General features: G+C 36.4%; 1 protein-coding gene across 1 annotated transcript; it reads left to right on the plus strand.

The window, feature by feature from the left end:
• Positions 1 to 412: 412 nt before the first annotated feature.
• LOC111905009 (uncharacterized) lies at positions 413 to 1,565 on the plus strand. The gene is made up of 2 exons (XM_023900690.3): positions 413 to 910; positions 1,141 to 1,565. Exons 1-2 carry the CDS (start codon positions 481 to 483, stop codon positions 1,233 to 1,235), a joined length of 525 nt encoding a protein of 174 aa, XP_023756458.1. The 5' UTR covers positions 413 to 480; the 3' UTR covers positions 1,236 to 1,565.
• The last annotated feature ends 22,444 nt before the right edge of the window (positions 1,566 to 24,009 follow it).

The raw sequence follows: 24,009 nt of genomic DNA on the forward strand, positions 1-24,009 counted from the left end.
TCGGTTTTTTCTACACTTTCTTGGGTTTTATGATCTTACAGAAACGCTATAGTTTCCCAACATCAACGATGCAAAAAAGTTTTCATAATTGATAATACTGCAGCTTTTGCTTTTAAATGATTTTACTAAAAAATACTAAGACCAACCATTGTTGGACTCTGTAGGTCAATAACCCAGTCATTTAATTTTGAATTATGTTCTTTTTTACTAGCTTCTAGCTAGTTGTTCATCTAATCCTCGTGCCGTTTAAAAAAAATCTAAAATGAAATGATAAAAATTAAAATTGATAACTTTCCTTTTTTAGTATTTTTATTCTTTGTGTATTTTCCTTATTTAAAATAATACGACCAATGAATTAGACGGTTGTGTGGGCCATATGAACGTTTCTTTTCCTTTATAAGTCATTTCCATGTCCAAGTAAGCAGATCCGATTCCAGGACCCGATTGGGCACTCCAACCCAAACCCGCCAGGGGTTGGGCATGCCTCCGCCTCACGCCGCCGCTCCATCCGCCTCTATGCCGCCGCTCTCCTCCCCTCTCTACAAACAGAAGTCATGGTCGCCGGACGTACACCGAGACGAGGAATGGATGCGACGGAAGGGGAAACACCTCCACCGTCGTCGTCGGAAGAGCAAAAGCGTCACCGATGAAGATATCGACGAACTCAAAGCTTGCATCGAGCTTGGATTCGGATTCGATAACTCTTCTCCCAATTTGGATGATCGCCTTTCAACTACTTTACCAGCTTTAGGCTTCTATTACGCCGTCAACAAGCAGTATCACGACACGATCTCCAAGTCTTCATCCATGTCATCGTCGTCTTCTTCCTCATCGATTTCATACTCATCTCCTCCCTCGGAGGCTGATTTATCTTCACCATCGAACACCTCTCATACCATAATCAACCGAGGTAATTCTCTTTCTCTAACTTAAATCGCTTATATTCATCGTAAATCAATCTAGATCTCGAATCAAATCTGAATTCGTTCCTATTCGAACATATTTCCTCCAATTTTAATTAGAATTATGTTACAGACTGTTATTGCTACTAAATTTCGATACATTTGAGCGTAAATTCATGAGTTTTAGTGATCTTAATTCAAATATCTTCTTATGATTTCTAAATTTTTGTGTGTGAAGGGGATAATCCACAAACGGTGAAGACAAGATTGAGACAATGGGCGCAAGTTGTTGCTTGTTCGGTGCGACTTTCATCATCATCATCATCACCATGAATAAAAAAATAGCCAACCATGGTTAGATCTAAACCCAATACTATAGTTTAAAGAAAATTCAGACCAACCAATCAATATCTATGTTTAATTTCCAAGATATTTTCTTGATATGATAATGATGTGAGCCCATCATGTTTCTTGCCTTAATTTCTATGTATAATTGTTTTTTGTTATTATGTATCATGGTTTGTGTGTATTTGGTTAAATTTGTCTTGTTTTGCTTTTTGTTGTTGGATTGACTAGTTTTGGTTAAATTTTAATGTATATCTTTTTGTTATTATGTAAGGGTTGTTAATTGGTTTCTTTATTGTGAAAAGGGAAAGTTTTAGATGTTTCTATGTGATTAGAATGCGATTGGAGAACTAATTATTTGGTAATTTAAATTGATGTGATGTGATCTTTGTTTTTCAAATGTCTTTGTAGCTTTGAGTATAATTTTGATTTGAATTTATTTTTTTTTAGAATAAGTTTGTAAAAGACCTATCTATCTCAAAATTATAAATTAAAAAAAAAAGGTCCGGATGTGTTTACTGATAGAAATTACAATTTTAAGGTTGTGTTTAAAATAATAATATGTATCAAAAAATATCAAAAAAAATTTAAGAATTCATACGATGCGTTGCTAAAGTGAACAAAAAAAAAAAAAACCAAAAAGATTACATAAAACAATGAACTTCCGTTTGCCGAATCAACAAAATCGATTCACTAACTGCTTTATTAAGTTGGATGGTGTCCAAGATTTGATATTAAAGTGTGGTGTTTAGGAATACTAACCGGTAAAGATGGGTAAAGATGGAGGGAAGGAGATTGATTTTCAACGGCAAAGAATGAGAGAGATAGTGATCGAAACTCACCGTCGGCAAAAAAGAAACACGGTGCGGTGTTTATCAGTGGTAAACATGCAAAATGAGCAACCACCGACAGTATTAATCTAGGATACCTTTTAGTCTCAGTAACAATTGGTTCACCTGCAATCAAAATGAAGTTTTAGCTCCTATGGGAAAAAAATCAATCTATATATAGGTCTAAATAATCCATATTACAACTTGAAAGGTTAATACATATTCAACCCTTCAAGCACAATTACAAAACAAGCCACTGCAACCGGTGAGTATACACTACTTTTACTTTTCGCTTTCTTCTATCATCTTAAGGCCACCTCATTTTCCTCACACTTTCATTTTATTATTCAAAATCCAAGAAATAGCCACATTTCATTTCACCTCATTAATTTTTTTAAATATATTTTATATCAATATTATACTTTATGTGTAGAAAATTAAAAGCCATAAATTATAATGTATATTTTATAATTTTATACTATATATATATATATATATATAATTTAGTAAATATTATAAAAACTAGAAAAAGAAAAAAAAAAGAAAAAAAAAAAGGAAAAAATGACTTCACCTTGTCGTTGTCCGATTAGGAGCGGAGAAAAAGCATAAGGAGGGTTATCCGCACCCATTTTCTTTCACTCTAAACCGCACCTAGGGTGTGGTGTTCCTGGGTGCAGTTCATTGCCTAGTTATCAACTGCACCATGTGGATTTGGATACACTGATCAACCCAAGAGGTGCACATATATCACGTTAATGAGAGATCATTAGAGTCTGATCCTTTATTAATATCATACATAAAGATTATTTTGAAACACGTGTTATACATAATCTGTTCTCTTAAAACTTGAAAATTGCTTTTATTAAAAGAGCATTGCATATAAGCCATTTCATCATATCCTTCTTAATAAATGAAGGTTTCTTTTGGCCACATGTCAATCTCTTATGAGTTTTGACACTTGTCATTTTGTGGTATTTTTAAATAAATGTTTTTTTCCATTTATTATTTTCTCATTTTTTTTTATCTTTCTTAATTAACACATCATATTTACACCTTAATTAATAATTGTCTTAATTGAAAATAACCAATAAATTATAATATTACAACTCATATAGTATTTAATATGTTTCCTTTTAAATTTAAATTTTAAATTTCAAATTTAAATAAATTTTTGTTTAAACCTTCCTATTTAATTATTTTTTTTGTTTTATCCAACCCGTATAACATACGGGTCTCACAACTAGTTATTCATATGCAAGTAAAATACAAACATGTTTAGAAAATAGCTTTTATACTAATAAACTACAAAGTAGATAAAGAAAGAAAAAATTGAAGGAAAAAAGTCAAAGACTATAAACTACAATGGACCTTTTCATACAAATATCAAAACCATGATTGAAGTTAGAGACTGTTATAGATGTGAATCTACTTAGAGGTCAACTTTTATCATTAAAAGATTCCATGGTTCATATAAATAAACTATAAACATTCTTTCCAGTAATCTCGAAAATCAAATCAATATAACAAGAAAGATAACGATTTAGAAATCAAAACATCACACAGGGTTGTTGTATAAAGACTCCATGGAAATATCAACATAAATATTTCAGGCGTAGTTTGTAGCTTAGGGTATAATTTGATTAGAATTTTTTTTTATGGTAGAATAAGGGGTTGTTTTGCAAATCTATATGATTAAAATTTAAATTAGACATAGCCCGGAATGGATGCGTTAAATGATAAAAATTACAATTTTACCGTTCTGTTTACAATAATAATATACACGAAAAAACAATCAAAAAATTTTTGAAATTCATACGACACGTTATTAAAGTGAATAAAAAGAAAAAACTCATAAGAATTACGTAAAACAATGAACTATTTGCCAAATCAACAAAAACAATTCATGCATGTTCTATTAATAAGAATTGCTTTAATCAATTAGAATGAAGTTCTAGCTCATAATAAAAAAAAAAAAAAAATAAAAAAAAAAAAAAAAATAAAAATCAATTCATGCATGTTCTATTAATAACAGTTGCTTTAATCAATTAGAATGAAGTTCTAGCTCATAAATGAATCAATATGTAGGTGTTAATAATCCATATTACAACTTAAAAGATTAATCCATATTCAACCCTTCAAAAATAATTACAAAGCAATCCAATAAGACCGGAAGATATACCTACTTTCACCTTTCACTTTCCTTCCACCTTAACCACTCTCATTTCATTTTTCAAAACCCAAAAAAATATCACCTTTTACTTCATCTCATTATTTTTTAATATATTTTATATCAATATTATACTCTATGTGTAGAGAATTAAAGCCATAAATTTTAATATATATATATATATATATATATATATATATATATATATATATATATATATATATATATATATATATATATATATATATATATATATATATTATAAAAACTAAAAGAAAAAAGTTTAAGTTGTTGCTCAATCAGGAGAGGAGAAAGAACATAGGAAGGGGTACCCACACCTCATTTCTTTCACCCTAAACTGCACCTAGGGTGCAGTGTTTTTGGTTGCAATTCACTGCCTAGTTATCAACCGCACCATGTTGGTACACCTTTCAACCCAAGAGGTACACATTTTTGACACATGAAAAATGACTCCTTAGCAATCCGAAGTGAAGCCAATTCCTAAATAAGAAATGTTGCGAGATGATGCTGATTCCGAAGTGAAAATCTGTCCGAGACACATCCTTTGTTACTTGTTATATGAGTCTGTAATGTGCATTAAATGTTCCTAGTTTTGGTTTGTTACTTAGTCGTTCTTTATTGTACAATACACGTGACAAGATCAATAGATGTGGCTTTGTCAGTCGGTTGATCTTCAGTCGTCTTTTAGTTCATGCACTTTAGTAGATTTGTCTTACTTGACATTCATTGTCTTTTTAAAGAATTGTAACTCTAGTGTTACATACATGAGTGAAACATTCTCTTTCACGTCAATACCAAGAATCATTAAGTCAAATCACTCCCTTTTACATGCTTATTGATCTTAAATTACTTTACATTGTTCATACTTAGTAATCATTCATATCTTGAGCATTTTGTTGAACATCTCTATTCTGAGACAAGAATTGTTTACCAGACTTGAGTGGATCTTCATTAGCTGCAGACATTGATCTTAAGTTAATTCAAGGTTTGAGTTTTCAAACCTTGTCTGTGTAGATTGTTTTAGCCTTCAAAATTGGTATCAAAGCCTAAGTGGTTGTCATTGGAATCCATAAGAACATATTATAGTTTATCGAAGATTACGTTGGTATCTTGATCACTTCTATGTTCAAGATAAAAGTTCTTCTATATACCACTTCTGCTCTAATATTAACTTCAATGGATGCTTCTAATCAAACTCAATAAATGTATTCAATGCAAATAGAAAATAGTGTAGGTTGCCCAATTTCTGGTTGTTGAAGAGTATGATCACTAGAAAGTTATAATGGAGAGATTTTTGCTTGGTACGGAAAAAGGTGAAGATATATTGTAACGCCCGCAAATCCGGGCTAGTCACGATAGAGCGAGATTTAGCCTTAGTGCTCTAAACAAAAGTCGTAGCATACGTTAAACTAAGAACATCGATAAAAAGAACGCCCAAATCTGACTTTGTATGAAGAAGTTATGATTTTTCGAAGTTTCGGATTAGCAGTGTACAGCCCGAAATTCGAATATTAGATCAAGCGATTTTTAGCCGACACGACCTAAACGAGAATCGAAGGTCTCGTTAAAAGTAGCGTAACGAGAAAAAGATGGGCGAAAACGGATGTCGGATGAAGAAGTTATGAGGATTTAACGGACCAATCCTGTCCCGGCCCGTTAATAATATAATATTTAAAATCGAGCCAAAATTAGCCGACGGATTCTAAACGAAAGTTGTAGAGTACGTTCCCACCTTCGCGTGGATATAAAGAACATCGAAAACGGAGCTCGTATGCGAAAGTTACGAGTTTTTAAAGTTTGTAGTGAAATTTGCGAAGTCTGATGCAAAAATGATGACGTGGCATGATCTAGGCCGTTCCTTGTTGACCACAACTTGCTTCGGATGGATGACAGTTGGCTCGCTACGCAGCGCGTACAAGAAGAGAACGCCCCACGTTCGGAATCTCTTGGCTTCGGAAGATCCACGTCGCCTCGCTTCGCATTACGCCCAGCGTCCGAGTTCGGTACCCCCAGCGTACCCTTCGGTCTGATCCTTCCGAGATGAGTGCGAGACAGTTGGACAGGTGCTGGCAATCTTATCCGAGACTACGCCCAACGTAGCTGCTAGACGCGCAGTGTACCTCCGAAGGCTCGCGCCTATAAATAGGCTGCGAGGGTTGCCGAGCAAAAACACACAAATTCCATTCTCTCTAGCTTCCCAAACCACCCCTAAGCCCTAGGAAAAATACCTACCACCCTAAGGAAGCCCCGAAGCTCCCGGAGTCCAGAGAAAAAGAGCCTTTCTGTTTCAAAATGCTGCTCCAATTAAGTTCCCGTTTTCGATAAAATTCGTTGTAAGTGTGCTACGCTTACGCAATTTTTAATATAGCTATCAAATAACTATAGGAATGTTATTAGGTCCTTAAAATAATTATTTGGGCTATTATTATGAGTTATATTGAGTATTATTAACGCTTAATAATAGTCAGACTATTAATTTTTCGCGGTTATCGTTAGACTAAACACTACTACAAAATGAGTCTAATGCAACCTTTTGGAAGCAACCTTTTAACATAAGTTGCATTTGATTATAAACTAACTTTGTATAACAAAAAGGTTGCATTAAAATGTATGTTGCAACCCTTTTTCGGAAAGGTTTCAAATTTTATTGAAAATTGCAACCTTTGTTAAAAAGGTTGCATGGAAAAACTCAAAGGTAACCCTTATTTTAAAAGGTTGCATAATTAGATAATATTTTAGTACAATTCTTATTGAATTTTAAAAATATATTATCTATTAAATTTAAGATTTTGAATTTCGTCTCAGTATTTTTTATTTCGTTTTCAATAAGTTAAAGTTTTTTTGTTTTTGATTTTCTTTCTTAAAATCAAAATTTTATATTTCATTTTTTTATAAATTTTTAAATTTATAAAAGAGAGAAAAATAATTTTTTATCTTAATTAAATAAATAGATTTTAGAAAAGAAATAAAGTTTTTATATGAAAAAAATAAAGAGAAAGCTGATTTTAAATGATTAATAATAGATGGTGGGGTTTATTTTAGAACACACTTAAAGTTGATGGACCTAATATATAAAACATGAAATTCTGAATATGGATCGGCAGAAAACCATCGTAGCCTCATAGGGTACACCTCTAAACTCTAATTTGCGATTCAGTAATGCGAATGAGACGGGAAGGCTTCATCGAAGAAGAAAAAACGAGAATGGTGGGTGTCGATACTCATTGCACATAGAGATCAATAGAAGAGGTGACGTCGGAACGAGAGGGCATACGGGCGCTTGACGTGAGGGAAGAACTCGTCGGCAACGACGCTGCTTGGCCTGATTCCGACGATTGGAGTGGCGGTGGTGACTGGTAAGGGGTATTTGTGATCGGAATCTTCAATATTCATAAAGGAGCAAACCCAAATCACTTCCATATCCATTAATTTGATGAAATTCAAAGGTATCTTTAAAACCCTAGAAATTTAGAAAATTTATTTGGACTTTGATTTTATTAGTTGAGAAAATCATCGCTGGAGTTTAGTTTGAAATGGTGTATAAATTAAGAAATTTTATACGATGATGATATTCTGAGAAATACTTGTAAAATTTACTATCAAGGTTGAGATTTGTGGTTTGCTGGTACGAAAGATGGAAATTCCCAGAACATGCTTCATAGTCATGGTGTTGCCTTCCTCAAGGAGGTATGGTCATTGCGCAAAAAACTTCTTTCTTTTAATCATGGACATTTTTTTTAGTTTCAGTTTCTTCTAATCGACATTCCAGATAGACCCTCTACCAATAAAATCTTTGCATATATTTTGTATTGGATCGACTCAATATGTTTATAGGCGTACATTAGAGCCATGCCTACACCACATTTATCTTTCCTTTTCTTAGGGTATCAGGTTATGGCGTTCACCTGCAGACCTTTAGACTATTATGATTTTACGGTCTAGAATTCACCTAGTGGTCAGGTAAACTACGAACCTTAAATGGTTGTAAGTTGTCACTTTAAGCATTTATGCAGCTTAGACCTTCTTACGACACATTCTATTTAGATTTTAAGGTTTAAATGCAAGAAATGGAAGTGTACTTTCATTTATTTGTTTATTTTAGTATCATAATTTCAATATCTTCTCCTATAACATTATATTTTCATTTATGTACTGTGAAAAATCTACACAGTTATAGCATTTTTTTTCTTAATTTTTCTCTTATAACATTCTATTTTCATTTATGTTCTTTGAAAAATCCTCTCAATATGTTGAACTTATAAATTGGCAGACTTTTGTTTCTTCGTGTCATCTCTTATTGATAGTTGTATAAACAAATTACTACTTTTACATCCATTTGACATTTTATAAGTGATTTCGACAGAAGCTTGTTTTGTTGAAATGATTGATGTGGATTCATGCCTACCTATTGAAGGTATTCTTAAAGAAACTAAGTATTATGTAAAAACAAGTTTTGTGAGTTTATTCCTTGCTTTTTCCCAAGCGTGCTCTTGTAAGTTTCATTGATTCCTATACATTATGCAAAGTTTACTCTTGAAGGTGAATATAAATTTCTTTTTATATCCACTTTTTATTCATGATTCAAATGTTATGACTATTCTTGTATTTTTTTTACAGAGGAACCTTTGTGAAATGGTGGGTAGAAGAACAACCATTTAATTCATGTATCAAGTATATGAAACACAAATTGACTTGTTATTTTTTTGTAACTGTTAGGTTTCATCACTATTTAGCTCATTTGATTTCAACATTTATATTCATCTATGTGTTGCATACTACTTTGTTTTGTAGTATCTAATGAACCAGTGCCGTTTTGAAAAGATGGTGGCATTTGGAAAAGATGGTCAAACTAAACAACCACCTTATATGAAAGAAATGAGAAGTGCAGGAGGTTTAAATACCTTTATGATTATAATTGACAATTTTGTATTAACTATGATTTGTAACTATTATTTTGAGTTTGGACATATCTGTTAATGTACATGAAAAATTATTTATCATATTTATGTTATTATTTTTATGGTGTAATTGAATTAATAATGCAAAATCATATTAATAGTTATCATAGTGTGTGAAACATTGATGCTACAAATGTAATAGAATATGATTGCATCAACAAAAGAATAATGTCTTGGCATTATAAAATTCAAAAAGAAGATTTGTTTTAGTATAAACAAGGTTGCCTTTGTTGTAACTAAAATAATAGTAAAAGTTGCATATATATTGTAAAAAAGGTTGCACTTTTTTTTTGTTAAAAACATCACAAAGGTTGCATTTGATCATAGAAAAGGTTGCATATTTGTGAATTACACCGTTAAAAAAGTTGCATTTAAATACTAAAATGGTTGCACTTTAACATAAAAACAGTTGCATTTCAATGTAAAAAAGGTTGCTTTCTAAAAAGGTTGCATTTAATAGTACATGCAACTCTTTCAAAAAAAAGTTGCATTTTCTTACAAAAGGGTTGCCTTAGGTCTAATAACTTTACCTAATGCAACCCTTGATAAAAGGTTGCTTTAGGCATAATGTAACCTTTTAAAGGCTTAATGCAACTTTTTAGTGGGGTTGCATTAGCTTCTTTTTGTTGTAGTGAAACCCTAGTGGTATTGGTACTAGGTTTTATCGAAGGAATATCGTTTTGAGAGTATCGAAGCGTTGTTCGAGTGCTGAGTCACCACCTACTCAGGTGAGTGCATAGTCCCTTTCATCTTACACATAGATATGAAGTATTTTATATAAACTACGTGCTATGTGTGCATATTATTTGAATACTTGCTGTCTATGCTGGATGAACGTTTTATACATGTTTTAAGAGATTTAAACTGTATATGTATTTTATATATACGAATATGTTGGTTATGAGATGGGTAGATGAATGATGAGAGATATAAGATGACGTGAGTATACATTGGAAGCTATAGACTTAGTGCCTATGGGACGAACGCCGGTAGCTATGGACTTAGTACCTGTTAGACGTTGGTAGCTATGGATTTAGTACCTGTTAGGAATTGGTAGCTATGGACTTAGTACCTATTGAACACTGGTAGCTATGGATTTAGTACCTGATGAGTAGGATATAGCAGCTATGGAATTAGTGCTTTACGAACGAACATCGGCAGCTATGGATTTAGTGCCAGTCCTATAACCCTGGAAGTAAGGGACTTCGGAATAAACGAATGCAGGATAGATGACTCTTAGGTTAAATCCTTAAGGGTAAAGAAGATAATGGGGATGGGTAATTGGATTAATTGTTTGATGATTGAACATAATAATTATATTATTGTGGGTTGAAAACCCTATGTACTCACCAGGTTTCCCAACCTGACCCACTCAGTTTATTTATATCACAGGTGACGATATGAAGTGACATTACACTGAGAGATTTAAAGAGAGTAGATCACTAGTGTAAATAATTGTAAGTTCTGTTTATGCTTATGTTTCTGTATTAACGATGACATCCCAAACGTTTTAAAATGAAATAAATATATTTCTTCGAAAATGTTTTAATAATGTATTTACCATGTTTTTCTGGGAACAAATTCCGCAACATTTTTTTATTAAAAGAGATACTCTGATTTTTATAAAGCATAAACAAAATCTGTCTTTTCTGGCCGTGAAAATGGGGATGTCACATATACGGAGATCAGTGAAAGAAGGTCCTCATGTTCTCGTAAGACAAATGGTCAGAGATGTTGCTGCTATACTCATTGGTCAAGAAGATCTCCGTCCAACGCCACTAACTGCATCTGATATTGAGAAGCTTCATGCGGACCAGATTGCTTTCTCAGAAATGGTGTTTGGCGTTCCTCCTTCTCTCTTCGAACTCTGGTCCTCCAAACAATTGTGTTATTGAGGAAATCATTCCTGAGACAAACGGACATGACTTGGACCAATCCAATTCATTTTGGGCATCTATTGATAGTGATGTGGAACTTAAGAGTGATGATGACATCTCGTCTGACTCTTGTGTCTCTAATTCTAAGGTGGTCTTTAAATCGACTCTAGTTCCAATTAAGCCTCATTTCAACAATCCATCGATTGGAGAAACTTTTCTTCTTTGAGATCACTAATACCGTAATTAAAGTTACAAGGGTGCAAGGGGGAGAAACGGAGTTCGTTGGTAAGGAAGTGAAAGTATGCAAAGGAGGAGAGGAGAAAGCAAAAACAGTTGGCAAGGTGATTTCAACTCAAATTCCAACTCCCATTAGTACGAAAGTTACTACAGTGATGACAACAAAAAAATGACAAGACTTATTCAGAAGGGGATTGTTATTGGTTCGGAAGTTGTTGGAGGGAATTTAAGCTCTTCGAAACCAAAAACAACTGAAGTTGATAAAGGAAAAGGAAAGGCAATTTTTGTTGAAAAGTCGAAAGATGAGAAGAAGGCAGAAATTGAAGCAGAAATGGAAAAGCAAAGACAGATACAAAGTATTCTGAGGATTCGTGAAAATGATCCACCAACAATGGATAAAGGCGATCCAAAGAAACTTCACAGTTATGAAAATATTGAAGCCAGAGTGTCATACAACCACATGTATGCATTCGAAAAGAAGCCAAGAAGAAGCTATTCTATCGAAGATACTGATATGAATCAGCTTGATTTTCTAATAAATGAAATGATGTTCATCACAACACAATACAAAATTATTGAGAAGTTTCAGAATAAAGATGATTTTCTCCATATGAAATTAAGGTTTCATGATGTGGTTGGAAAAGATCAGGAGGAGGTATGGTCCCTTATCAAGATAATTCAAGTGATAAGCGTGACAAAGGATGTTATGCTCGAAAACATGATCCAAAATTTTCGGTATCATGTGGTAAGGGCGAACAACGTGGCATATGTTTTCTCTATAGCTGATTTCCCATTGTTAAACTTGAATGATCTTATTCAAGTTGCATTATGTGACATCTCCAAAATCACGGCCAGAAAAGACCGGTTTAATTTATGTTTTTAAAACAATTTCAGAGTAATCCTTTGATTAAGAGAGTTGCGGAATTTTTTTCCTAAAACGGAATATGATTAAAAGAGTTGCGGAACTTTACGTCCCTAAAACAACTATCACAGGGGACCTAGTCAAAGAATATTTCATCGGGGCGACAACAAATGCTTCGGGGGTTCCTCAGCAATATAAGTCAAATAAGGCAACCATGAGGGGATGGAATACATCGAATGAACACCCAAGTTCATTAACACCTACAGGTTATGAGTCTGCTGGTGTTCCACGAGACTGTCTAGAAAGAGTCTGTGGTCGTCATCTAAATTCTGCTAGATGATTGGATCACAATGACATAGAGGCCTCTCAACATTTTTTTATTTCATCACACATCACTATCTACCCATGTTCTACGCATATATTTGTAGATAAAATATACTTGTTTATATACAACATAAAACATGTATAACAAATTCTTTCGACACTCATATCACATGACAAATAGTATATATTCACATAGCACGTATTTTATAGAGTATAATTTATATATGTGTGTTAACAGAAAGCAACCACACACACTTATCCATTCCAAATAACGAGATAATATACATATAACACATAACATGTATTTTATAGAGATACTTCATATCTATGTGTTAGAAGAAAGTAACTACACACTCACTTGATCAGAAAATGATCGGACAACACTACGGCTCTAAGAGTAGTATTCTTCGGTGAAACCAGGATCACTTCACACGCCGGACTTCTCGCGGGCAGAGCTTCGGCTCGGAAACTCTTTTCTTCTCGGGATCTTCGGGCTTCGGGACTTGCTTCGGTCTCGGGATGATACCGGGGCTTCGGGGGTACTTCTTTGCCCGTAAATCGAGGTAATATGGGTGAGAGAAGGGTGAATTAGCAACCTTGGCCAACTGCCCCTTCAAATCTATTTATAGGGCAAATTTTTCATTTTCCACGTCGTGGACAGTGTTTCCACGTCGTGGGCTTGATCGTCACTGCATGCGTCATTGCAAGTTGGGTCTGGCAGACTCTAGGAGGCGTCAGAAAACATGCCACGTCGTGAACACTGTTTTCACATCGTGGCCTCTGACAGTTTTGGGGTTTCGCGCCACGAACTTCAGAAATTCATAACTTTCACATACGAACTCCGTTTTCGACGTTCTTTATATCGACGCATAGGTGAGAGTATTCTCTACAACTCTCCTTTAGACTCCGTTGGCTAATTTTAACTTTATTTTAAATATATTATAAATATATTACTTTTATATTATTTTTAGTCGGCCGGGACAGGAAAACTCCATTAAAAATTCATAACTTCTTCACCCGACGTTCATTTTCGTCTGTCTTTTTACCGTTAGACTACTATCAACGAGATATTTGATTCTCGTTTAGATTGTTTCGGCTAAAAATCACTCGATCTCATATTCGAGTATTCGGGTTGCATACCACTAAGTCGAAACTTTGGAAAATCATAACTTCCTCATACGAAGTCAGATTTGGGCGTTCTTTTTATGCACGCTGTCGGTTTAACGTATTCTACGACTTTCATTTAGATCGCTAAGGCCAAATATCGCTCTAACGTAAATTCACTATTTACGTCGCGATGTGTCGTGTCGGTTCTGTCGCGAAACTTCGACAGGTCAAAACTTCTTCATTATAACTCGGATTTTGGCGTTCTTTATATGTACGGAATCCTTGTAACATATAGTACAACTTAGTTAAGATTACTCCTAAATAATCTTTCATCAAAAAGTCATTTTTGATGCTTATCGTCTCTAAATTGACTAACTCAGATCTACGGGCGTTACAAATTAATTCTTAAGGATATGGATGCTTCAAAACTTCAAGGAACAAGCAAGGAAATTTTGAGACTTAGGCTTGGTCACATCAAAATTTTCATAGACAATTACTATAAATGTCTAGCATTGATCGATATAGAGCTATCTACTGCATTGGGAAAAGAAGTAAAAGTGGATATGAAAGTTGTGAAGTCTCAAGTAGAACTTAAGAAGTTTGTTGATGGAGAAATTTGTTTAAAGCCAACGGGGTTAGTCTTTTCGGGGAAAGATAAGAAGGGAAAAGAGAAGAGATTTCTATTTCAAGCTTCAGAAGTTGAAAGATATACAACAGCTCAGTATACGAACTTTATTGTTCGTATTAACAACTGTAAAATGAACAACGAAGGAGATAAAGTAGAATTAAAGAAGGTGATGAGCTGGTAGACCGAAGTTAGAAGGATGATGCATTTTGCTACTCAAATTCTCACAAACTAAAGTTCGACACTGATTACAAAGGGGGAGAATGTTGAGTCAAATATGTTGTAATGTGTCGAAGTTTGTTGAGTCAGTTTCGAATGTTATGTAATCTATTTACTAAGGCATTTTAGTTTCATTTTCTAAATGTCGAGTCCTTAGTATTTTTTGTATATTTTCAGTTCTCCTATAAATAGGAGATGTACTCTAACATTCTCTTTGTATGTTGAAAGTAATTATGTCTAACATTCTCTTTGTATGTTGAAAGTATAAATGAGCTGAAACCAGATTTTACTTACTTCTTGTGTTCCGATTACATTGTTTTACTCTGATTTCTTTCATACACTCGATTAATAACTTCTACATCAACCACTATGCGATGCGTACTTAGATTACGCCCTGCGTAGGGCAAAACCCCAATCTTCCAGCTCAACTTCAAACAACCATAATTTTCTTTGTTTCAACTCCGTTATTGGCGTTCTTTATATGCACGGAAAAGTATTGACGAGCCATACAATTCTATCTAGTTACTTTTAGCTTAACACATGTCGAACTAAAAACCATAATTCATGCAAGAAACCTAACAAATAACTTTTCCCATTTTATCATTTGGTTCCCGCATACGATTCAACGACTTACATCTCATAACTAACATTATAAATCTTCAATAAGGTTTAAACTCTACTTCCTCAAAGTCCAAAGCCTTTAAATAATTGAATTTCGGTCCACAACTCTAAATTAAGAAATGACCCAAAACAGAGTGTTACATGTGAGTTTATAGTTTCTTAATAAGGATTTATATAGAGTTTGAAATTTTATAAAGATATAAATATAATTATAAATGTCTACAAGAAATAAACAAAACTAAAAATAAATATTGAGTTTATATTGCCGAATAAAATTTTCTTAGATTACAAAGAAATTGTGCAATTTGCAAACAATTATATTCAATTTGTAAGGTTGATGATGACGAAAGAGTTTCTAACCCAATAATATTTCATATTGTCCTTCCTTTTTTAAATCGAATGTTCAAGTCTCGTCAAAAACATATAAATTTAGAAATAGTTCCGTTCCAAACAAAAATTTCAAGGTTGATGGAAGTGTCTCTTTTTATATATTTTGTTTTGTGGTATTGGCCTTAATAAATAATTTAGTCAAATGTCCAACCCAAGCATAAACGGTTAAATTCAAAGAAAAATATTAGTTCTTTTATTAATTTTTAAAATATTTTGTACACCAAATAGCTACTTTAGTCCTAAAGTTATACCTTTCGTTTCTATGGTATAAAATCTTATATAGGGTGCTCCTATATACACGAATAAAATCGTGTAATTAAGCTTTGGGAACAACAAAGTCTCCGTCCCATCATCTTCCGTCACTTTGAATGAGGATTTTCAATTTCCTTTATTTTTTTTATTTTACTCCCTTCAACTTAGATGTAAGTTTGAAAAGATACCCTATGTTCTTAATAATGAACTTCTCATTAAGATCTCGTTAAAATTCCAAATAAAGAGTGACCATTTTTTCTAATAAATTTGAGTTTTGATATATATATATATATATATATATATATATATATATATATATATATATATATGCTTAGATTATTTTGTTTTTACTAACTATTGTGTGTCAGAATGCATAGATCTGACCACCGGATGGAATAGAATTAAAGGTCATTATCTGATGGTCTATGATATTAGAATATAATCACATGTACCATATAACCACACAAATTTCAGCATAAGGGGATTTTAGTCAATTAACCTTTATTAATAAAGGAAATTTTTGGATTTTTAAGGATAACTAGTTCCTTTATTTTTTAAAATCTAAATATTTTAAATTAGTTCAAATTTAAAAATCAAATTTTATTCTGTCAGAATGAAAAACAATCAAGACCTGTTAAGTTAAGTTTAGCATGTGCGACTGTAAGATTGCTCATTGGTTCAACAATTGGGCAGGAATCCGGTATTCCGGATGAGCTTTCTGTCAAGTATAAGTGTATTGCCGGGAAAGTTGGTCTGTGACTCTGTCTCTAGTAGGAACCCCATATTATCAAAACTTGAAAATCGATTTGGGAGATAAGTGCAAGGAATTTGGCAATGATTCAATGTGGGCAGTCTGTCAGGGAGCCAGACCATCTTGAGACTTTAGATTTCGGATTGAGTAAAAGTAATCAGACTGTAGGCAATTCGTGTATCATCAGGTTCCAGAACCCTGTGAGGGTTGGATACGATTGCCTTGGAAAGGCTGGGATTATCCACAAAATTGTGGCCACGTAGTTCAGTAGTGTGAGGTGAGTTTTCCTCACTATACTCAAGGGTCTAAGGCACCAACGCCGACCCTTTTGGATTGCTATCCGGATATATTGAATGCTCGAGTATTGTTATGATCTGTTAGATTAGTGTCCTCGTAGATGGGATGTTATATGTTGTTATGATACGTTATATCAGTATCCCGGTAGATAGGATGTTATATGTTGCTATGATTTGTTAGATCAGTATCCTGGTAGATAAGATTTTGCTATGCTGTTATGATATGTGAGGCGTACCCCTCGTACGCGGGGCGTACGGGTGGATCATATCGGACGCATCGGAGCAACATTCACGTGTCGACCATGCGATGGAGTAGGCTACGTGGCCCAACACAGACCATGAACACGAGTACGCTAGGCGTACTCCGAATTTCCAAACTTCTAATATTCGTATCTTTCGCATACGAGCTCCGTTTTTGACGTTCTTTGCATCCATGCGCAGGTGAGACTATGCACTACAACTTTCATTTAGACTCCGTTGACTACTTTTGTTTTTATTTTTAAAGTTATATTTTTAACAGGCTGGGACAGGAAAATGTGACATCCCCAAAATCTCGGCCAGAAAAGACCGATTTTTCATTTATGCTTTTAAATAATTTCAGAGTAAATCCTTTTGATTTGAAAGAGTTGCGGAATTTGTTCCCAAAACAAAACATGATAAAATAATATTTATCAAAGCATTTCATCAAGAGATGCATATTCATTATATAATCAAAACTCGGGATGTCATGTTCCGATACAGACCATAAAGCATAAACGATAAACATTACAAGTCATTCAACAAATATTTACATATACAGACTTGTAAACAAAACAACAAGATGTTTCATCCATCTTATGCCCTTGCGCCACTTCCTGTAATACAAATAAAACTGAGTGGGTCAGGCTTGGGAGCCTGGTAAGCATATAGGGTTTTCAACCCACAATAAATAAGTTATATTTAATTTCACCAACCAATCACTATCCCGATTACCCATTCCCGTTATCCTCACTTTACGTCCCTAAAACAACATCTATCTCAAGGGACCTAATCTAGGATTTTCATCGGGACGGACATCACTGCTAAGGGGTTTCCTCAACAATAGATATCCTAAAGGCAACCATGAGGGGGATAGAGTACACCGGTGAACACATCGTTCACAACACCTACAGGTTATGAACGTGCTAGCGTTCCACTGGACTGTCTAGAAAGAGTCCGTGGTCGTTATCCATGCTCCGCTGAATAACTAGATCAACAACAACAACAACATCGAGACCTCTCATCTGTTTATTACACACCAACTATCTACCCATGTTCTACCCAACATATTAGTAGATAAGAATATATATTTTCATACATAGTTTAAAACCTGTATATCATTTTCATTCAATATATATTCCACATAATAGATGAGGCATACCACATAACACGTATTTCATAGAAAACAAATCAGATCTATGAGATAGAATAAAGTGAATATCCATTCACGCATATAACCACAAAATATACACATAACAAGTATATCGTATAAAATACTTCATAGTTACGCGTTAGAAGAGAGTAACTACACCCTCACACATATAAACCACAATTTACTTAATACACTCAAACCGTACTTGTATTATTATCGTGTTTATGAAAGGTAGTATACACTCACTTGACCAGAAGATGATCGGACAGCACTACGACTTGCAGAAGTAGTAATCCTTAGCAGATCTGGAAGATCTCCACAAAAATCGAACTTCTCGCGGGCAGAGCTTCGACTCGGGAACCGCACTTCTCGGGATCTTCGGGATCTCGGGACTTGCCTCGGGGCTCGAAAATAATACCGGGGCTTCGGGGTATTTCTGGCACGTAAAACGATGCAAAACGGGAGAGAGAAGAGAGAAAATGAACAAAAGAGCCGGCTGCCCTCGCATCCTATTTAGAGGAGGCTGGAGCCTCGGAGTATGCGGGGCGTACTGCTTCCGAAACGTCACTGCATGCGTCATCCGAAGCCACTAGCTGCGAGTGTCGACACCTTCGGAGTACGCGGGGCGTACTTCGGATCGGATTGCTGACTCCCCTTCGGATAATGCCGGATTTAAAGATTTAATTTAAATACAAAATAATTAATAAACTTCGGAAATTCATATCTTCTTCATACGAACTCCGTTTTCGGCGTTCTTTATATCCACGCGTAGGTGAGACTACGCTCTACAACTTACGTTTAGACTCCGTCGGCTAATTTTGAATTTATTTTTATTATTTATTTTTAATAGGCCGCGACAGAAAAACTTCGTTATAAATTCATAACTTCTTCGTTTGACGTCCGTTCTCGCCTAACTTTTTATCGCTTCGATACCAACAATGAGACCTTCGATCCTCGTTTAGATTGCTTCGGCTAAAAACCGCTCGATCTCAAATCGAGTATTTCAGGTTGCATACCGCTAAGTCGAAACTTCGATAAATCATAACTTCCTCATACGAAGTCAGATTTGGGAGTTCTATATATATTCGGAAACCTCGTTTCAACTACTACAACATTATTCAAAGATATCAAGTTTATCTTACACTTAATTTTTGACACTCATTTTTATTCTTAATTAATCAAACCACATAATTAAGCAAATTAAGCACAAAACACATAATACTCAAATAATACATTCTTATTATTTCAAAACGGGTTACAAAGGTTAACCTAGACTATTACATTGCTAAAAATGGCAAGCCCGGAAACACAGACGTTACAAAAAAGTCCGTTAAAAATTCATAACTTCTTCATCTGATGTCTGTTTTCGTCTGTCTTTTTATCGTTAAGCTACTAACGACGAGATCTTCGATTCTCATTTAGGTTGTTTCAGCTACAAATCACTCGATCTAAAATTCGAGTTTCGGGCTGCAAACTACTATGCTGAAACTTAGAAAAATCATAAATTCCTCATATTAAGTCAGATTTGGGCATTCTTTTTATGTACGCTCTTGGTTTAACGAATAGTACGACTTTCATTTAGGTCGCTAAGGCTAAAAAGCACTTTATTGTAAATTCACTTTTTACGTCACAGAACGTTGTGCCTGTTATGTCGCGAAACTTCGACATGTCATAACTTCTTCGTTATAACTTGGATTTCAGTACTCTATATCTCTTGAATCCTTGTTTCAACCACTACTAATTCCTTCATAGATATTGGGTTTATCTAACGTTTTTTTCATCGCTTATTTTTATTCTTAACTTATTGAATTATGATAATTAAGTAAATAAGCATATAATTCACATAATATTCACATAATTCCTCTTTATTATTTTAAAACAGATTATAAAGGTTGACCTAGACTATTACATCATCATTAATGCCTAGCCTAGAAACACGGGTGTTACATGTTGGTTGTGGGTCGTGAGTATTCCACCCCGAGGATGATTTGATTCATAGTATGTGGGCATTCCAACCTGTTGGTTATGGTCCGGGGGTATTCCTTCCCAAGGATGATTGGACCCGTAGTATTTCGACATTCCAACCAGATGGTTGAGGACCTGGGGTATTCCAACCCGAAGGTTGACTGGACCCATAGTATTTTGTTTGTGGTTATATGTGTATTGTTGTGTGTATGTGTATTTTGAGGGAACTTACTAAGCTCTGTGCTTACCGTTGCAGTTTATTGTTTCAAGTGCTTCAGATGACTCGGCAAGGCGAAGACGTGACCGTACACATCCTCGTGTTTTGGACTTCTGGTTTCTGGGATACTCTAATATTAAACTATTTTGAAAATATTTTGTAATAACTAATGGCTCTGGGATGATTGAAAAAGTTTTTAATTGGCTTGATTTTTATGGGTGTTACAAATTTTATCTATTTATTTATTAAATAAACAGAATGTTACACAAGATGTAGCACCTAGTTCCTGGTACGTAAAATTTATCATAGTGTTTTTCATTTTTTTAGCCTTGGACTCGGCGAGTTGTAGGTCCGACTCGCCGAGTAGAGGCGGGATCCGGAACACGTTTAAGTTGGCGACTCGGCGAGTCCATATTCTGGACTCGGCGAGTCCCCGCTGTTTGTTGAAACCCAAAATTTCAAGGGTTTGCACCCTATTTAAACCCTCTTATCCGCCCCCAAGCTCGCCCCCTTCACCCTCAGAGCTCTATACTTCGTTCAAGCCTTGTTCCTTGTGAGTTTGAAGCATTTTGGTGTGTTTTCTTGAAGATTTGGAGAGGGAAGGAGAGTAGATCAAGAAGAAGAGGAGGAGGCCAGGCATCTTTGTGTTATCTCAGTGATTTCCTTGAGGTATAACTCGATTTCCCTCTGTTTTCATGCTTATAGTCCCTTTTAGCTCCATGGAAGTCCTTCTTGAGCTTTTCCCCAAGCTTGATTGTGCCTTATGGTTTGTAATAAGTTGTTAGCCTCTAGATCTAGGTATGATTGAGCTCCAGGAGCTTAGATCTACTGCCTTTATGGAGCCATATTGCATGAAAGCCCTAGATCTACTCTTTTGGTGCATTTTGAGCCCTAAAACCTTCATTGGTGATTATTTACACGTAAAGTTACGTGTTATTCATACCCTAGAAACCCAGATCTATGAATAGCATGAGCTGGATTCAAGCAGAATCGAGTGTATACTATTTGCATGTGGCCGACTCGGCGAGTCGAGTCGCGAGTCCTCGAGTTTTCCCCCTTTTCGTGTTTGCGGGGTGGAGTGGTGAGTCGTGGGATAGGACTCAGTGGGTCGGAAGCTAGAATCACTCGTGAAGTAACTCGGCGAGTCAATGCCATGACTCGGCGAGTTCAAGGCAATCTTCTTGCCTCAAGAACAACTCGGCGAGTTGTTCATACAACTCGGCGAGTAGGATGAAGGACTATTGGCCTTGGGTATAGAAGGAAAACTTGTCGAGTCAACGCCTAACTCGACGAGTAGAGACGGATTTATGGTCAGACTAAGGGACAAGGACTCGGCGAGTTGGCAAGCCAACTCGGCGAGTCAGGTCAACTGGCAGTTGACTCTGACTTGGACTCTTGGTTGATTAGGGGTAAAAGGTCATTTTACCTTGAGGTCGGTTAGTAGTATTTGACTGAGTGTTTTGTAGGGGATTATAGCCGGAGGATTTCCGGGGCAGCAGCAACAGCAGACAGTCAGCTGCAGGGAGCATCTTGGTTCTCCAAGATCGATTTGCGTTCAGGTTATCATCAGATGAGGGTCAGAGAAGAGGATGTATAGAAGACCGCGTTTCGGACGCGCTATGGCCATTATGAGTTCGTGGTGATGCCGTTTGGGCTCACCAATGCTCCTGCCGCGTTCATGGACCTCATGAACCGCGTGTGTAGACCGATGCTGGATCGGTCTGTGATAGTTTTCATTGATGACATCTTGGTTTTTTCCAAGACGCAGGGAGAGCACGAGGAGCATCTGAGAGAGGTTTTGGAGACCTTGAGGAGGGAGAGCTTGTACTCCAAGTTCTCTAAATGTGAGTTTTGGTTGCGCGAGGTGCAGTTTCTTGGGCACCTCGTCAACCAGAACGGGATTTCGGTAGACCCGGCCAAGGTGGAGGCCGTGATGAGATGGGAGGTTCCGAAGTCTCCATCCGAGATTTGTAGTTTCCTAGGATTGGCAGGCTACTGTTGGAGATTCATTTGGGATTTCTCCAAGATAGTCGTACCCCTGACACGGTTGACTAGGAAAGTCATGGTCTTTCGATGGGGGCCTGAGCAGCAGGCAGCTTTCGAGATTCTGAGGCAGAGATTGTGCGAGGCGCCAATCTTAGCCCTGCCCGAGGGCGTAGAGCGTTTTGTGGTATATTGTGATGCGTCGATCTCAGGCTTAGGCGCAGTATTGATGCAGATGGGGCATGTCATTGCTTACGCCTCGAGGCAGCTAAAGCCTCACGAGGCGAACTACCCGACGCATGATTTAGAGTTGGGAGCAGTGGTTTTCGCCCTCAAGATTTGGCGACATTACCTCTACGGGGTTCGTTGTACCATTTACACGGACCATAAGAGTTTGAGGTACCTCATGGATCAGCTGAATCTGAACATGAGGCAGCGTCAGTGGTTGGACGTGGTGAAGGATTATGATTGCGAGATCCTTTATCACCCGGGGAAGGCCAATGTGGTGGCCGATGCGCTTAGCCGCAAGGCGGCACCAATCAGGGATATTTGCATGAGGATGACTCTGGTGACTCCCTTGTTAGAGCAGATTCGGGAAGCTCAGCAGGAGGCTATGAAGGAGGAACATCGGAAGAGTAAGAGAATAGTGGGTCAAGTCACCTCTTCGATTATGATAGCCGAGGGTTATTGACACTACACCGTAGGGTGCGGCTGCTATATCACGGAGGCGTGCGCTAGATCTTGATGGAGGAGGCGCACAAATCCCGATTCTCTATTCATCCAGGGGCGACGAAGATGTATCGGGATCTTCACCTAGACTATTGGTGGCCCTGCATGAAGCGGGATGTGGCGTGGTACGTCGAGCGGTGTTTGACCTGCAGGAAGCTCAGGGCCGAGCATCAGAGACCGCATGACAAGATGCAACCGTTGGATATCCTGTTGTGGAAATGGGAGGATATTATGATGGATTTTATCACAAAGCTTCCACGGACGGCGCGAGGAGTAGATTCGATTTGGGTTATCGTGGATCGGTTGACCAAGAGCGCCCATTTTATTCCGATTCAGGAGAGTATCTCGGCCGAAAAGTTGGCCGATATCTATATCAGGGAGATAGCGGCGCGGCACGGGGTGCCAGTGTCTGTGATATCAGATCGATATGTGTGGTTCACTTCCAGGTTTTGGAAGAAGTTTCATGATGAGTTGGGCACTCGTCTGCACTTTAGCACTACCTTTCACCCGCAGACGGATGACCAGAGTGAAAGGCTAACTCGACGAGTAGAGACGGATTTATGGTCAGACTAAGGGACAGGGACTCGGCGAGTTGGCAAGTCAACTCGGCGAGTCAGGTCAACTGGTAGTTGACTTTGACTTGGACTCTTGGTTGATTAGGGGTAAAAGGTCATTTTACCCTGAGGTCGGTTAGCAGTATTTGACTGAGTGTTTTGTGGGGGATTATAGCCAGAGGATTTCCGGGGCAGCAGCAACAGCAGACAGTCAGTTCCCACGCAGATCAGCAACTACTTTAAGCTGAGTTACCTTCCAGTAGCGGTGGTTCTACGACCACAATGTCGGCCCACCAGTAGGAGTTGTATGATAGATGATTGTCTCTGTGATACTCATCTAAGGTTGCTACTATCTGTAACATGTTTATGTGTTAGTATGATATGATT

The sequence above is a fragment of the Lactuca sativa genome, chromosome 4 (genome assembly GCF_002870075.4).
Source record: "Lactuca sativa cultivar Salinas chromosome 4, Lsat_Salinas_v11, whole genome shotgun sequence".
NCBI classification, from domain to species: domain Eukaryota; kingdom Viridiplantae; phylum Streptophyta; class Magnoliopsida; order Asterales; family Asteraceae; genus Lactuca; species Lactuca sativa.